Source organism: Scardinius erythrophthalmus (assembly GCF_964197995.2).
Source record: "Scardinius erythrophthalmus genome assembly, chromosome: 4".
Taxonomy (NCBI): domain Eukaryota; kingdom Metazoa; phylum Chordata; class Actinopteri; order Cypriniformes; family Leuciscidae; genus Scardinius; species Scardinius erythrophthalmus.
This window is the reverse complement of record NC_138224.1, coordinates 20,900,480-20,918,284: the sequence shown is the minus strand read 5'-3', so window position 1 is coordinate 20,918,284 and position 17,805 is coordinate 20,900,480. Positions and strand designations below refer to the sequence as shown.

At 37.3% G+C, this 17,805-nt stretch overlaps 1 protein-coding gene across 3 annotated transcripts in view; it reads right to left on the bottom strand.

Annotated features, from left to right (window-relative positions):
* Positions 1 to 11,298, bottom strand: part of gramd4a (GRAM domain containing 4a) — a 63,653-nt gene extending 52,355 nt beyond the window's left edge. For all 3 annotated transcript variants that reach the window (XR_014030101.1, XM_081364157.1, XM_081364158.1), the window contains exons 1-2: positions 11,073 to 11,298; positions 4,228 to 4,435 (exon numbers count right to left, since the gene is read on the bottom strand). Coding sequence is in view for 2 of the 3 variants with exons in the window: in XM_081364157.1 (XP_081220283.1) it covers positions 4,228 to 4,435; positions 11,073 to 11,101 (237 nt within the window). In the remaining variant the exon portion in view is untranslated. The remainder of the gene's footprint in view (positions 1 to 4,227; positions 4,436 to 11,072) is intronic.
* Between the last annotated feature and the right edge of the window lie 6,507 nt (positions 11,299 to 17,805).

The window sequence follows — 17,805 nt, the reverse complement described above, 5'->3', positions numbered from 1 at the left end:
TCACAGAAGTGAACTCTTTTTGCAGACCAACCCCAAAGTTAAAGGGGGGGTGAAATGCTATTTAATGCATACTGAGTTTTTTACACTGGTAAAGAGTTGGATTCCCATGCTAAACATGGACAAAGTTTCAAAAACTAAGTTGTACGTTTGAAGGAGTATTTTTGTTTCAAAAATACTCCTTCCGGTTTGTCACAAGTTCCGGAAAGTTTTTTTCGAGTATGGGTATGTGTGACGTCAGATGTAACGGAATTTCCTTATATGGATCCTAAGGGCACTTCTCCGGTAAGATCGCGGGCGCGCGCGCACTCGTAGACCAGAGCAAGAGAGTGAAAGCAGTTCGCCATCAAAGCGCCCTGCCCGGCTTTTGGGAAGTCAATGTCACCAAAGAAGTGTGTTTTTGGTTGCCAGGGCAAGACAACCCTGCACAGATTCCCAAAGAACCCAGCGTTAAGGAACCCGTGGATGGAGTTTGTTTTCCTGAGCATAAACGGAGTTGTGTAAGACTGTTGTTCCCTGCATTTCGACGATGATTGTTTTATAAACAAAGCCCAGATCGACGGATTTGCAGATCGTCTAATGCTTAAGGATCGAGCAGTCACAATGATAAAGGTTCGCGGCCGTGCGTTGGAACGGTGAGTAAAACTGTTGAACAAATGTCTCTGTGTGTTGTTAGCTAGGCGGGTAAGCACAGCTTTAGCTTCGCCCACACGGCCCGCCCCCAGCCGCTCGTTTTTTTTCCGGAAAGACTCGGTACAGTCTATCTTTCAATTAAAAATATTATAAAACAAAAGACTTTTTGGAGATATGAAGGATGCAATATTACTCTATAGGTACTCAAGATTAACAGGAGATTGAGTGAAAATGAGCATTTCACCCCCCCTTTAACATTATCCTTGTTTCCTCAACAAAAAGCCAATGGGATTTTTCAATTGGTTTTTGGATTAAAGCAGAAAATGCACTCTGTAACCAACAAAAGTTTATGATTCATACACATTTTGTTCATCAAGATGATATTCACAAATTAACACGATTTTTATGAAGCCTAAATGCAATTGCCTGAGGTAAAAAGCTATTGTTAGGCTATAAACAAACTACACCACGGATACATGACTTTAATGTCACCACCACTAAACTTCCAATTAACCTTTCAGTCCTTATTTCAATTCTACAAGTTGGAAAGTTTGAGTTAGCATATTTTGAATGTGTCATTAAATATTAAGATTGTGCTTATAAACACAGCAAGAATGTAAAAGCAGACTAGTAAGTAGATGAGTTTACATGTTTGGTGTGATGAAGTTCAATGTCGCAGAGAACCATATGACCACTTGAAAATGTAAAAAATACCCTGAGCTGTGTTATTTCAGTCATTTAACCAAAAACTCATTCAAAAAACCCACTGAATTTGCAAAAATGCTATCTTATCCAAGTTTTAGGACTCATTCCTAAGAGACACATTTGTGTGTCCAAAGGTAAATATAAACATCATAGTGACTAAAATATATGATAGTGATCAGGGCTTGAAATGAACATTTTTGCTCACTAGCCACTATGGCAAGTGGTTTTCCAAAGTTCCAAATCCCACGGTGAAATTCAAGCCCTGTAACACCAACAATATTCATCCAGAGCAAATTAAATGAGTGAGTAAGATGAGGCGGGTTCGTGTGTCAACTTGCTGTCGGAGAGATGCCACCACTGCTGAAATCCACCTGCATTTGACGGGTTGGCTGGTGTTAATGTCAAGCCCTTATATGGCGCTTTTCCACTGCATGGTACGGTACGGCTCGGCTCGGTTCGGTACGGCACGCATTGCCGCTTTTCCACTGCATGGTACAGTACGGCTCGGTTCGGTACGGCTCACTTATGGTGCATTTCCACTGCATGGTACGGTACGGTACGGCTCGCTTTAAATGGTACCACCTCTGTTGAGGTTCCAAGCGTACCGTACCGATACTAAAATGTGACGTGAAAATGTAATATCCAGTTTTGCTGCTCCCACTTGAGCCAAGAGGCCTTTCTACGTGGAGTGCATGTTCTCCCTTTGTTGGTTTGGGTTTATTCTGGGTGCTTCGGTTTCTCCCACAATCTAAAGACAGGCAGGATAGGTGAGCTGAAGAGACTAAATTAAATAAGGTATGTGTGCAGCCCTGCGATGGACTGGCTATCTATTCAAGGTGTCCCGAGATGCTAGGATAAGCGCCAGGACTCATGTGACCCTATTTAGGACAAGCTGTTGGGAGAATGGATGGATAGTTTAGCCGTATACTATTTGGAGCACTCAAAGATCCCTGAAACTATTGCCTGGGTGGGCAACTGGGTGGGTTTTCGAACAGAGCCATGGATAAGGGGTGAGAATTAGACACCATCCCATAGAGAAATATGCTCTTCAGCATCCTAGAGGAAAAAAAAAAACCCACATGACTGTCACCCGACAACATTTCAGTTTACATTTAAAAAACACACTCTAATGTTGCAGATGGAAGCAGAGGAGGTTGGCTCTATTGTGAGACACTTATGCAACACCATGACTAATCTGAGGCTCCATCATTGAGGGGAAAGCCTCAAAATAATCAGAACACCAAATTACACAGCTATGACCATAAACCTCTCAGAAAACATCTCTAACACGATTACGGCAAGGAATTCTTCCATAAACCATCTGTGAAATGAAAAGGTACCAAACTGAAGCAGCAGAGTCTGGTTTTAACAGGATAGTGAAGTGCATTAAAGCATCATTTGGCTGCAGGATGACAGACCGAGGACTGCATTTCTTGCTTCCTGCATATCAACTCAGTTTAACCAGGCGAATGAGACAACAGAGATATTTACAACATTATGGAAGGAAGATATAGAATAAGTTCATGTGAAAAGGTCAGACACTTAAAGAGATTCATCACAAGCACAATTTGAATAGAGAAAACTGATTTAAAGGAACTGCATCTATGTTCTCATACAAAACAATGTGTTTGACATTTGCGCACGTCCTTTAACACAACATTCTAGCAGCCCTCAATCTTCAAATTATTAACTAACATACAGAAATTCCTAAACGAGTACCTCATAGGGGGCTTTCGCACCGGGTAGTTCTAGGAACTTAGTTATAGGAACTAGCCACCAGTGTGGTTCCCTTAGGAACATTTTCCTGGTTGCGTTCACACCGCCAGTAGGAACTCTGAAGTGACGTGAGCCGCGCTTTTTGTTGTGACTTTTATTTTGACGGAGTGGCAGACCTTTATTTTGACGGCGCTGAGAACGACAGAGCCTGAGTTCATTATTTTTCGATCTGTCTAACAGTCTTGTCTAATACGCGATTAGATAGAACTGTTATACATTGAAAGTAGACAGTATATGATAAGGTATTAGCGTATGCCGTGTGGTTAATGTCTAGTGTTGCCAGTGTTGCTGTGGCGGGTGCCACTGTTTCACATGCGTTCGACCAATCAGCGAACACTAACGTCACTGGTAGTTCCTATAGTGGTGGTTTAGACCCTACTCTGAAGTAGGAGCTAAATTATAGGGGTTGCACGACTACTGATTTCTGCTAGTCGATTTCTTATCAAAACAATTCTCGAGTTACTCGACTACTCGTCGTTTATGCTACTGTAAATGAAAAGACATGAAATAGCTAGATCTTATCAATAAACATTTATTAATTCATAGCCTAATGCAACAATTACATAAGTAAACTCTCAAAACATTAAAATTATGACATTTCATTTTAAAATTTTCATGTAACAGTCTAAAGCCAAATAAATAGCCGTTCTTGCCTTTCATTTCAGACGTCTGCTTCTAGGGGCCGTTCACATATCGCGTCTTTTCCGCGCTCAAGGTCATTATTTCAGGCCAATTACAATATTTTTGTCATCCTTGATGAAATACTTCCACACATCTGACGCGTGGTGTCTGTTGGTGACGTTCGCCATTTTTAATTCATTTATGGTTAATGGACGCTCGAGTAGTCGATTGTTTCCGACAGCGTCGACTAGTGGTTGAAGTAGTCGATCTATCGACTACTCGACTAGTCTATGCAAGCCCTACTAAATTAGTTCCTCCAAAAGGAGTTCCTAGAATCCCTAAAATGGAGTCCCTCCATTCCTAGTTCCTGCGATGCGAACATGCCAAAATCCAGGTACTTTCGCCAATAGTTTTAGGAACTATGAAAAGGTTCCTTCGGTGCAAAAGCCCCTATTTTTAACAAAGTTGCAGAACATCTGTAATTACAGTACTTACAGGGTCTCTTTGCTCATCATTGTCTCGCATTGAAGGTCGAGGTCTCAGTAGCATGTCATCACTACATTCAGTGTCTGACCCCGTAGGGGACTCGGGTAGATCCATGAAGTCATCTCGCTTTGGACCGCGGAATCTTATTTTGTCCAGCCGCTTTAGCATGTTCAACACAGCTGCTTTAGGCTTTACCTTAACATTGTGTATGGCAGCCCTGCAGAGTCAAAAAAGTATGACAAAGTATTAAGGACAAAAGGTACAAAACTTTACAGGGAACTTTAAAAGTAAGAACTCACACAGGAGAATAAATAGTTACATTTTAAGGCCAATTCACACCACTTAGACAAACTGTCGACATCTGTTGGCGTTGGTCAGAGTTTGTTTTCACTGACCATGTTCAATCAGTGTTTGTTGGTGTCTGCTGGGGCAGTGTGAACATGACAGTTATTTTTCATAACATACTAAATCCAACTGCCAATTTGTTTGTTGGTGTTTGTCTGTGCGGTGTGAATTGGCCTTAAAAAAGAACACGTGTTATGCTGCCAACCCCCTGGAAAGCTCACTTCCACATAATGAAGAAGCAAAGTGGCTTTATCACAGTAAGTCAATAGTACTGACAGGCCGATATATATCATCCAATCCCATTCATTAGCCAATTCGTGGCTCATTTGAGATTACTGCCATTGGCTGGTGTCAACTTGGTCGACTGACAAAAGTTTTAGTACCGTGTAGTGTTCATTTGATTTCAGGATTTAAATCAGGACCATCCTCTATCAAAAGTAAAACATTCTGAAGCAACTAAAATAAAAAGAAAGAAAGAACTATTAAAAATCATACGCCATCATAACATAACCATTTATTTATTCAACAGCAATGTTTTATTCACTTGACATATAATAATAATGAACAACCTGAAGCTTTTATAATGAATATGTACACACTAACAGTTTTGATTTCATTAATAACACAACCCTTGATTAAACGTGAATCTCCTCTTCTCTGAAATGGTTTACCCAGAAGTCACCTCTCTGACACACGCTTATGTCCTCAGGACTTTCACAAAAACACGTGAATGAATATTCTCAGTAGTCTCTAAGGCTGACCTTTTAACACGAAAGGGTATTAATCTGCTGTTTTGTTCTGAAGACCAACGGCAAGAGGAAATCTCTAATGATCACAACAGGTTGAAAATGGATTGCAGGGGCTTTTCCTGCCTTGAGCAAGAATCACTGACCAAAGTTGTTTTGTTTAAAATACAGTGGAGAAAGTGACATATGTGGATTTCCCACAGAATTGATTTTGGCAATGCCACTACCTTTTTGAAACGGTTTCAAAAAACCCATCATAATGTAATAGTTTCAACCATTATAGAGGACAAATGGCTTCACTCCACAACCTTAAAAACATATTTTTCTTCTTTCCTCCATTTCACCTCTGCTCTAGCCTGATTCCTAATAACTTTCTAATAGACTTGGTAATTGTGTATAAATATAATTTACTGTGTGAAATTGTCAAGTCGCTTTGGATAAAACCGCCAGCTTAAGTAAATGCAAATTAATAAAAAAAATTCTCCATGGAAGCAAGTCATAAAGGTGTTGAATATGAACTTGAGGGCAAGTCAATTATAACAGCATTTTAACACTTTTTTGCTCTACCACTTACAATTTAAGCTAATATTTACAAGTTAAAATGACAAGATAAGAATAAAAAGGTATTATGTAGAGAAGATAATGTCATGCTGATTATATCAAGCCATGAGAGACAACAAAACAATGGGGACAGGAGATTCAATTGTAACCGTCCCTCTCAGGAACTACATTATAGAACAGGGATTGCTTTGAGAGCTCTCGGTACTTATTATTATGAAATTATATTTGGCTGTTATTGTGATTCTGCATGCTGTGAGAGCTGCAGAAGCCTCGAATCAAGTACACAAGGCGGAAGTAAATGTGTCCACCCACAGATCTCTATACTGCCCACATCTCTATTCTCTGCATGAATATCCACCACCAAGGTCATCTAAATTATTTCTATCTGAACACCATTGAGAGCACTGGACAAACACCATGACTTTCAATATCAGAGGACATTCATAAATGTGAGACAGAGATTAAATTCAGTTCATTCAAGATCAAATATATATGCTGCATAACACACACACTTCTTTATTTGTGCATTAGTCATTCTCAGAGTTCAAAGCCACAGGTGCTGCCAACTCTCTCAGTGCAGGAATCCTGCTTCACACTGATCATTGCTTGAGAAAACAGCTGAATCTGAAAGTGAATAAATCTGAATGGGTGATTCAATGAATACATGAATCAGTGACTAATGGTTCAAATAATTACTAAACCCACGGATCAGTTAATCAAAAGTTGAATTAATCAATGATTCAAAAGATCAATGATTTAGCTGATTTTACTGATTCAGTTGATTTGAATCAGTGACTCAATAGGTCATTGAGTCTATGGACCAATTAATCCAAAGATGAATCAACAAATCAAGTACTCAATGGATCGATTGACTTCAATGATTCAGATCATTTTATTAAATTAACCATTGATTCAATAGTTTGCTGAATGAATGAATCACTTAGTTATAAGATCATATATCAATGAAAATAAAAAACAGACCGATGAATCAGTTTATTTTCATGAATCAGTTGATTTCACAATGGATAAATGAATCAGTGGCTTAATCAATGAATGAATCTACGTATCGATGAATCAATGATTTTGTCTGGGCTATGAATATATTTTCCCATTTAATTTGTCTTATCTTATAATTTTTTTTTGTAGAATGAGTAAATCTGTTTGTTGTTTGGATTACAAAAGTTTTAGAAGTGACATTTTTAAGATGATTACATTTTTAGGCTGCTTTGTCAAATCAGATAAGGCGTTTCTTACGGTCTTATACTGTTACTGAAATGAGAGTTAGTGGAAAGATATATAACTGTTTTATGAGAATTGAAATGTTCAGCGACCAACAGTAATAGACTATCTAGTGATGCAAACTACTCAACTTTTCATGAAATTTCGCCATAAATGAATGTGATGACACAAGAAACGTTTGCGTTTTCGCCATATTGGACATACGATAAGAGTTAACGTGTGCACATTTTTTAAATAAAATATTATTTTCAAATAGTTTAAGGGATAGTTCACCAAAAAATCATTTACTCACCTTCAAGTTGTTCCAAATCTGTATGAGTTTCTTTCTTCTGAAGAAAAACGTTGGTAAACAAACAGTTGATGGACCCTACTGACCTCCATAGTATGAAAAAAATACTATGGAAGTTAAAGCCACAGTATGGAATTATTCGCCTCTAGGCGCTAACCTTTTTACAATAACAAAGGCGTAGTTTGATGACGCAACACATGCTAAGAATTATGGATGTTGTCGTCAACGTCAAGCCGACCGATCTAATAATGTTTATGGTTGACTGAATACATCGATGCTTTTATCATGACTGTGATATGAAGCAGTTCGGGATTGCTAAGAGACAGCTATCAGCTCCACACGAGACGCGAGTCCCGCGGATATAAAGGAATAACAGGGCTCCAGACTGCGACCAAATGGTCGCATTTTGCGACCAAAATTTGAGAATGTGCGACTGAATTTTACATCCAGTCGCACATGTGCGACCAGTAATTTTTTTTTTTTTACGTTAAACGTGGAAGGGGCGCGTCAAAGAATCCGGAATGTGTAGCAGGCCAATGAGTGTGAGAAGAATAGGGAATGGCCACTGTAACTGGCTAATGTGTGGAGGGGGAGGGTCCTAGAGATAAGCGAGCGCGCGTAAGTTAAACGTCTGTGGGAAGGAGACGGAGACAAATATCAATGTCACGGACAGACAGACACAGTCGGTCGGATGATGATAAAGGCCTGAACCCACTATTTTCGGGAAGACTGGCTACGAAAATTCAGCTGGTTGAGGTACTGTAAGTAAGGTGACGAACTCCATGAGCTGCAAATGTTGCAGTCGCTACCCCAGAACTGCGGGGAAATAGAAGTTTGCAGGCACTTCGCAGTTTAAACACAAAACGCATCTCAGCCTCAAGCAGAGTATTCCGTGACATGTTATTAAATAAAATGAAAAAAACTGCGCTGCGCTGCGCTACTCATTTCTACTTCATAGACCGTTTAATAGTTCGAACCAATAATAGACAGCGCAGAGCTTCTCTCGCCAGTCGCGGGCCGATCGCGATCACGCGAAACAGTTACATCGTGGAGATCCAGTGAAGAAATCCATTGAGTTCGCGACAGAATTAATAACATTGCTGCGAGATCCAGTGAGAAACATTCAGATTTGACGCAGAATTCTCTGTTATAAACCATATATCAGATCAAACAGCGCTGACGTGGAAACCAGGAGAAACATTTGCCATGAACGAACAAGTTATAGAAGGCTTGGTCCACAGATCAGCAACATTCACCTTGGATTTAATGTAGTAACACCACTTACTGTAACTATGGTATATCGTGGTTATAACAGTAGCCTACACATCTTTTTCCAGCACTTCAAAACTATAATATCATATTTAAATGTTATTTTTAATGTGTTGACCAAAACATTTTTTGTTCATCCTTTAAAGATTGTCCCTATTTATAAAACTAAGTTTCAAGAAGTAGGAAAACTCACACTTATTTAAAAAAAGAAAAGAAAAAAATATTAAATTACTATTGTAAACATAGCTGCAGAGGACGCCTATTGGCTATTTTCACTCCCTAATATCTATTTTGTCACTCATTTTGCTTTTGAATTATTAAGACATTATGAATGATAATAATTAAAGTTAACTTTATCTATACACCTCAAATTAAGCTCAGTGCTTTGTCATCCCACAGTGCTACCAAATACTTTCTGTAGAACTTAGTGCCGCTGCCCTCAAATGTTAGTCTGGAGCCCTGTGATCTTAAAATAAAACTGCACCATACTTTCTGTACGTTAAGGCTATTTATTATCAAAGCATTTGTCAGTAATACAGTTATTTTGGGGGAAAATGTGAATAATTGCATTGTAAGATGATTTAAGGTGCGCCCCTAAATTTTCTGCTTGTGCTCCTAAAATTTTAAGTCAGGGGCTACAGCGCTCCTAATAAAAAAAGTTAGTCTGGAGCCCTGAATAAGGACATTTCATTCTACCGAACTACACATAAGAGCAGAATTACAACTCACAGGTCAGTTTATTAGACAAATTAAACTTGTGAGGTAACGCAGCGCTGTTTCACTTGGTCTAACATTACACTATCACACTAAACTGCATTTGAATGTGTTGAAATGTATGTGTTAGTTTGTCTGTATGAGACTAGCAGTAAACTAGATCAACATTAGAATAACATACAGATCATATTCTAACATTTTATCATTGTTGAACTATATAACATTGATTAGTTTTAGGGCAATTCCACGCAAAACTGTCACATCCATAACGCCAACACACTGCCATGGTATTTAGTTGGCGTTATGGATGTGACAGTTTTGCGCGGAATTGCCCTTTATGTAAATGTGCTCACCTGTTTAATAAAGTACATGTAGGAGCGGTCGAAGTCTTGGACGTGGAGCTCTCGTTTATATACTGTCTATGGGAACTCTCGGCATCTCGAAAACACCGCGCTGATATTGATTCTCGTTTTAGTTCTCCTTTTTTAGCCAAAGTCTGCTTGCCATGGTCCGTAATGTTTGAACGAAACAACAACAGCATGCAAATAGACATTGCGAACTCCACAGTAGTCTGCGTCTGTCGCTTTGGTTAATCAGAGGGCTCTGCTCATAGCTCTGGTTACCATGGCAGTATGAGCGGAAACCAGGGACAACGCGGATATGACGCCATTGACTGCGACAAAACGGAAATAAAGAAACGTGCCGTGTCTAAAAATTAAATTAAAATTTCTCCTGGTTTGAAAGTTGTTGGAAACAGTTGGGATAATGTAAGTACACAACTAGAAAAAATATATAACATAGATATAGTGATTTTTGCTAATTTTAAAGCAAAAAAGTTACATATTGTGCCTTCAAAGGCATCAACTGTTTGATTACCAACATTCTTCAAAATATCTTTTTTTGTGTTCAGCAGAAGTAAGAAACTCAAACAGGTTTGGAACAATTTGAGGGTGAGTAAGTTATGATAGAATTGTCATTTCTGGGTAACTATCCCTTTTAATTGATTACTTAATAACTCAAATTAGACCAGTAGCCTACAGTACAGTAGAGTAGAACTTCATTCATTGCCTTAAATCCCTTTTAATCCTTTAAATAATCAATTCCTTTAATATTATTATTATTATCGTTATTATTTATTATTATAATTAACCAGTACAAAAATGAAACTCCGCCTATGGGAGTGATCATGCTTAAACGGAACAATGAATAGGTTGATCAGAAGATCAACGAATCAGTAAATGAATGAGTGAATGACTTCATTTCAGCATCACGCGACAATCATCGCAACATCACTGACACATGTAACAACTTTCACTCCATCATCATCATCATCATACGCATGATCTGTAGGCCGTCTACATGTCGCGTGTGGATACAATGTATCCGTTCTCCACATAATGATACGTTCTGTACCTTGATCGGCGTGTCTGAATGACAGAATAACGGCCGCGTTCCTGGAACGCATTTAAATGCCACATTAAACAAAGACATGACACATTAGATTATGACGTATCCAAGCTTAGCTATTTAAATCAGCGAGCTCTTAGTGCGACACTGTCCGTTATAGCTTCGTTTTCAAGAGCGTTACTCTTAATATAAACGGGGTTTCTCTATGAATTATGACAGTGGTGAAGAAGACATAACTGTAAATCGCCTGTTGCCGTCTTGAATCTGTTTAAAGGTCCGCTTACCTAGCTCGCAAATCGTAGCAAAGTTTCATGAACCCTGCTGATAGTCTGTGATAGATCCTTCAGGAACACCTGCTGTAAATATATCCCAGCTTCCCCTCTGCTGTCTGAAAAAGAGCCGCACGATGTCCCTGGAGCTTTTATTGTGTGCGAGTTAATGGCAATCCCCCCCAGAGAACAGGGATCTGCGTGTGTTGTTGATGTCACTGAACTCACACACACAGCAGACGGGCAGATCTCTTAAACGAGTCCACTGATCTCTTAAAGGGGCCGTAGCACTGCCTACTTGTTACTATAATGCAATACAGTCAGATTGACATGCATGATTTTGGCGTAGCTGACGAATATACGTGACGAAAATGCATTACATTTTTTTTTTTTTTGTAAGAGTTTTACTTATTATTATTATTATTATTATTATTATTATTATTGATGTTGTTGTTATTAATATTACATGCGGATTGTATGCCTTTATATTAATTGTGCTACTATATATGATATATTAATATTTGCATACTAAATGTGTTATACTGCATGGCCATTTACTAGTGAACTAGTGAAGGTAAAGATGTGATTAAAATGGCAACTATCTATTTGCATCTTTTATCCCTTATAACACAATTACATGAATATTATAATATACATGATTATACATGAATATATATATATATATATATATATATATATATATATATATATATATATATATATATATATATATTAGGGCTGTCAAAAGATTAATCGTGATTAATCGCATCCAAAATAAAAGTTTGTGTTTAAATAATATATGTGTGTGTACTGTGTATAATTAAATTTGTATATATAAATACACACACATGCTTGTATATATTTAAGAAAAATGTGTAATTTTTATATAAAAAAATTATATTTATATATAATATAAATTATATATAAATATATACAGTATATGTATGCAAATATTTCTTAAATATATACATGCATGTGTGTGTATTTATATATACAAAATAATTATACACAGTACACACACATATATTATGTAAACACAAACTTTTATTTTGGATGCGATTAATAATATTATATATACAGAATATATTAATAATAAAATAAAAGTGAAATACAATTGATATATTTAAATTATAATATATTATATATCAAAAATTATGTGTGTGTGTGTGTGTATATATATATATATATATATATATATATATATATATATATATATGTTACATGCTAATCTAAAGGGGTACACTTATTCTGTTTCTAAAAAATAACCAGATTTTAGGCCAAAACACCTTTGTTAGTACTGTAAAATCACAATAAATGAAATACATAGAAAAGGTGTGAGAAGCTTTTAGGGTCTCTGTCATTTTGTTTATTTTCTGCATTTAATTGTAGCCTATTTAATGCAACAATAGCTATAGTAACTACTTCTTAAATAATAAAATAAAATAAAACATACGTATAAACAGTAAATATATAAGTATATAGAAATGTTATATGCCACAAGTTTTACTTACATTTTTCGACGAGCAGAACTCTCAAACTCTTATCCTGAATCAGACCCATGAAGACCTTTGACTGCTAGACTTAATCAATAATCTCCTTTTAAGCAAGAATCACTTATTCTTTACTGATAAGATTACAGTAGCTACACTTTGCAAAGCAAAGGTAAATCACTGATTTTGGTTAGTCATTCCTTGAAGAAAACGCTCAAGGTCCTCTCAGTGGCTGTACCGCTAGGTGGCGCCAGATATTACCGGAGATGTTCAGTGGTGAACGTTTGTCATTTTAAACATATTTGATGCTTTGCCTCATGACCGTCTTTAAATTTCACTCGCATATTTTATTCTTTAGGAAGCTCCTTAACTATGCAAGATCTAACAAGACCTGTTAAAATATTTTAAATTACGTTTCATACTACCTTTATTCAAGCAATACATCACTCATGCCATTAATTATCTTATCACACTTGACCAAACTTACCTTTAACCATTTAACCGTCTTTCACAACAGTAAGTGTGCCTGGATTTAGAAACTATATACTGTCAATATTAATTATAATGATGAGAATCTGCTCATTTGGTGCAGTGCTATTTTTTAAAGGAGTTCACCCAAAAATGAAAATCCTGTCATTGATTACTCACCCTCATGTCGTTCCAAACCTGTAAGACCTTCGTTCATCTTCGGAACACAAATGAAGGTATTTTTGATGAAATCTGATAGCTTTCTGTCCCTCCATTGACAGCTACGCAACAACCATGACGCTTCAAAAAGTTCATAAAGAGTTTGTAAATCTAATCCATTTGACTGAAGCGGTTTAGTCCAAATTTTATGAAGCGACTCGATCACTTTATATAATGAACAGATTGAATTTAGGCTTTTATTCACTTAGGCCTAAACATTCATCAACTCACATATCAACCCACTGTTGTGGTAAACAGAAGCTCAGCATGTTTGATTGTGCAAGAATCAATGAGGTTCATTTTTGTGTGTTGCGCAGCACATTTGAGCTTCAGCAAGTACCAATGTGGTTCATTTTTCTGTGTTACGCAGCACGTTTGATTGTCCGCAGAAGCCATTAAGGTTAATTCTTGTGTTACGCAGCACGTTTGATCGTCCAAAGGAACCAATAAGGTTCATTCTCGTGTTACGCAGCACGTTTGAGCTTCCGCAAGAACCAATGAGGTTAATTTTTCGGTGTTACGCAGGTCTTTTGATCGTCTGCAGGAACTAATAATCGTGATCGTCTGCAGGAACATGCTGCGTAACATTCTCATGTTACGCAGCATGTTTGAGCTTCTGGAATAACTAATGAGGTTCATTCTCGTGTTACACAGCACGTTTGAGCTTCTTCAAGAACCAATGAGGTTCATTCTTGTGTTACACAGCACGTTTGAGCTTCAGCAAGAACCAATAAGGTTCATTCTTGTGTTACGCAGCACATTTGAGCTTCTTCAAGAACCAATGAGGTTCCTTCTCGTGTTACACAGCATGTTTAAGGTTCTGCAAGAACCAATGAGGTTCATTCTCGTGTTACACAGTACGTTTGAGCTTCTGCAAGAACCAATGAGGTTCATTCTCGAGTTACACAGCACTTTTGAGCTTCTTCAAGAACCAATGAGGTTCATTCTCGTGTTACGCAGCACGTTTGAGCTTCTTCAAGAACCAATGAGGTTCATTCTCGTGTTACACAGTACGTTTGAGCTTCTGCAAGAACCAATGAGGTTCATTCTCGAGTTACACAGCACTTTTGAGCTTCTTCAAGAACCAATGAGGTTCCTTCTCGTGTTACACAGCATGTTTAAGGTTCTGCAAGAACCAATGAGGTTCATTCTCGTGTTACACAGTACGTTTGAGCTTCTGCAAGAACCAATGAGGTTCATTCTCGAGTTACACAGCACTTTTGAGCTTCTTCAAGAACCAATGAGGTTACTTCTCGTGTTACACAGCATGTTTAAGGTTCTGCAAGAACCAATGAGGTTCATTCTCGTGTTACACAGTACGTTTGAGCTTCTTCAAGAACCAATGAGGTTCATTTTTTCTGTGTTACGCAGCACGTTTGATCGTCCGCAAGAACCAATAAGGTTCATTCTCCAAATTTATAAGGAAACATCAGTACTTTGTTTAGGCTTGGTTTGAAGGGAATTACAAACCTGCGCACATATATTCAAACGCACATAACTACAGAACAAATTCTTAATGCGCATGTGAACGCCATCAGCGTTTCTCACAGGTTCGCGTTTAAAGTCTATGTAGAGAGAATGGTGTCGTCTTAGCGGCCCCTAATTTAATAACAAATGATCGTTGCGACAGAAGCGAATCAATCAAAACTAACTTTAGCTGGAATATAACTTTATTAAAGAACCGCTAGAAAGCCAAAACAATATCTGTTACCTTAAATTATACGTTTATCTCTGTAAAGCTGCTTTGAAACCATCTACATTGTTAAAAGCGCTATATAAATGAAGATGAGGTTCATTCCTGTGTTACGCAGCACATTTGAGCTTCCGCAAGAACCAATGAGGTTAGTTCTTGCTGATCAATGTTAATTTGTGAATAAAAGACTAAATTAAATCTGTTCATCATATAAAGTGAAGGCTAGGCTACCCCATAGGCTACCCTACCCTCCCATGATCCAGACCAGTACTAGACCATTTGAGGCTCAGAGCCATGTCAACTTTAATGAACTGAATTGCATAAAAAGCTAAATGTGTGTGTTTTTTCTTCAATTTTTAACTCCTATGATGGCTACTTTCTCTTTTGCAGAGTGAAAAAAAAACATACCACACTAAGTAGTGGTTGTGGTAATTATCACTTTTGGTACACTATAAGTAGACCAGAGACCATAAGACCTATATCCACACCAACACTTCAGTTGTTGAGACCATGCTTACATGGTTCAGAAATGCCTCAACACCACAAAATTAAGACTCTGGAAAGGGAGACAGAAATACTCCTGACCCATGACAAGAAAAGAGACATCAGAGACTAAAAGACATTCAGAATAAAAACTGGATTTTTTTTTTTGTGTGTGTAATGACAGACAGTAAATTAACGATAAATGATCATACTTAAAGGAATAGTTCACTTCAAAATAAAAGAATGTCAGTAACCAAACAGTTGATCTACCCCATTGACTTCCATAGTAGGGGGAAAAAAGTACAATGGAAGTCAATGGTGTCCATCAACTGTTTGGTTACCGACATTCTTCAAAATATCTTCCTTTGTGTTCAGCAGAAGAAAGAAACTAATACAGGTTTGAAACAACTTGAGGGTGAGTAAATGATGACCGAATTTTCATTTTGAAGTGAACTATTCCTTTAAATCCTTTTGTTTGACCCTGAGGTAACAAATAAGCCAATAGATGGCGCTAAAGGTTATGGAAACTGCCTCACAAAATACAAACAATCATACAGCATATGCTATCAAAAAGTTTCATCATATATGATTATCATTTCAGCATAAGTCATACCTATATTTTACTGTATCTCAACTATTGAGGGAGATCGGTTATGGCTGTCACACTTGTTGCTTCAGCATCAGTACTCACTGAATTGTTTAGCTAGAGTGCTCCAACTTTTATACAAAGTGCCTACATTTGTTTACTGCATAAGGCATCATTTCAAACCTCTGCCGGGGTAGGATTTAACACATGCTGGGGTAAGTTGTAACAATTAGACAAAAGAAGCATAAACTGTGGCCACACCATGCAATATGCTTAAGAAATAGGTTTATAGCAAAAGAATAATGTCTCTCTTCATTGACAATGTCAGCTCAAATCCACTTTCTGTTTGACTCAGGGTTTGTGCATTTGTCTGTAAATTAGTCTATTAGAACAAACTTCCTTAGCAGTATTTAAGCTTAATGAACACTAGACACATTTTACCCACACTTACTTTGGCTTTGAGTTTCCAAATGGCTCCTTACAGACAACATAAACGTTTTCATTGTCTGACGTCTCAGAATCCTCACCACTGGCTTTCAACATTGTCCTTGCGATCCAACTGACCTGTTCTTCTTTGAAACCTCATCAGTTCCTTTTTTTTAACACTGGCTGGCACACATCTATCTGTCTTTCTTTTCCACTGTTTAGGCATTCTGTAAGATTATAAAAAAGAAACTCTTTAGTTGCATGAAAGGGGATAGTTGTAACACTTTTAATGATGTGCTACAATCTAGCCCACCCCTGTCAGCCAGTGTTTAGCTAGCTGTATTAGCATAGTGGAATTAGCAGCTAAAAACTGCATCACATTCTGCCTGAGAAACTACAATTTAATTTAATAAAAGTTATCTGCAAAAGTTTAAGTACTAAACAAAATTAAGTTTTAGTCAAAAAAATTATATTCTTACCTAAACATCTGTTTTTTCTTCATACAATCATAGGACTCCTAGCAAAACAAAAGTAAAACTAACATGCAAAGAAATGTGTCTGCTACTGTATGTAAATTAAAGCTTTAGTATATAATACTAGTAGTTTGGCCATTGGCACAGCTTACCCCGAAGCATTCAGACACACTACCTCACATTTCTTTTCATGTATCTCAAATATAGGCTACTGAAGGAATACCAAGTGAAGAGAGAGACTATTTCCCAAAGGCCATTTCCGACCTTTTTTCCCCTCATTTTCCCATACTTTCTCTCTTTTTCTGATGGCACTAAGTATGTGAGACTTCAGGAAGGGCCAAAGTTTATCAGCACCAAGCTGACTGACAACTCTTAAGTAGCTGTAACTCTATCCATCCCACTAGTTTTCTGCCCAAACCCTGTCAGTCCTGACAGCAGAGGAATGCTCTTTCATACATATTACTTGCTATTTGTAGCCCATTTTACATACTCATACCCAACTTATTTCTCTAATGTTCCATATTCCGGACGGTAACACTTTAAAATAAAGTCCTATTAATTAACGTTTGTTAATGCATAACTAACCATGGACAATATTTGTTACAGTATTTATTCATATTTGTTAACAAAATACATCTGTCCTTTGTCAGTTCATGTTAGCTCAGGTCCATTAAAAATATTAACAGATACATCTTTTGATTTGACCAATGTATTAGTAAAATGTTGAAAATAACAAATATAATGACAACTATAATAACACTTTACAATAACGTCTTGTTTGTTACCATTAGTTTTCTTTCTTTTTTTCTAAAAAGTTTTTATGTTTGCTTTTAGTTTTTAGTCTCAAAGTGTGAAATAAACAGTTGGAGGTAACGCGTTACAAGTAACACTAGTTACACAATTAGATTAC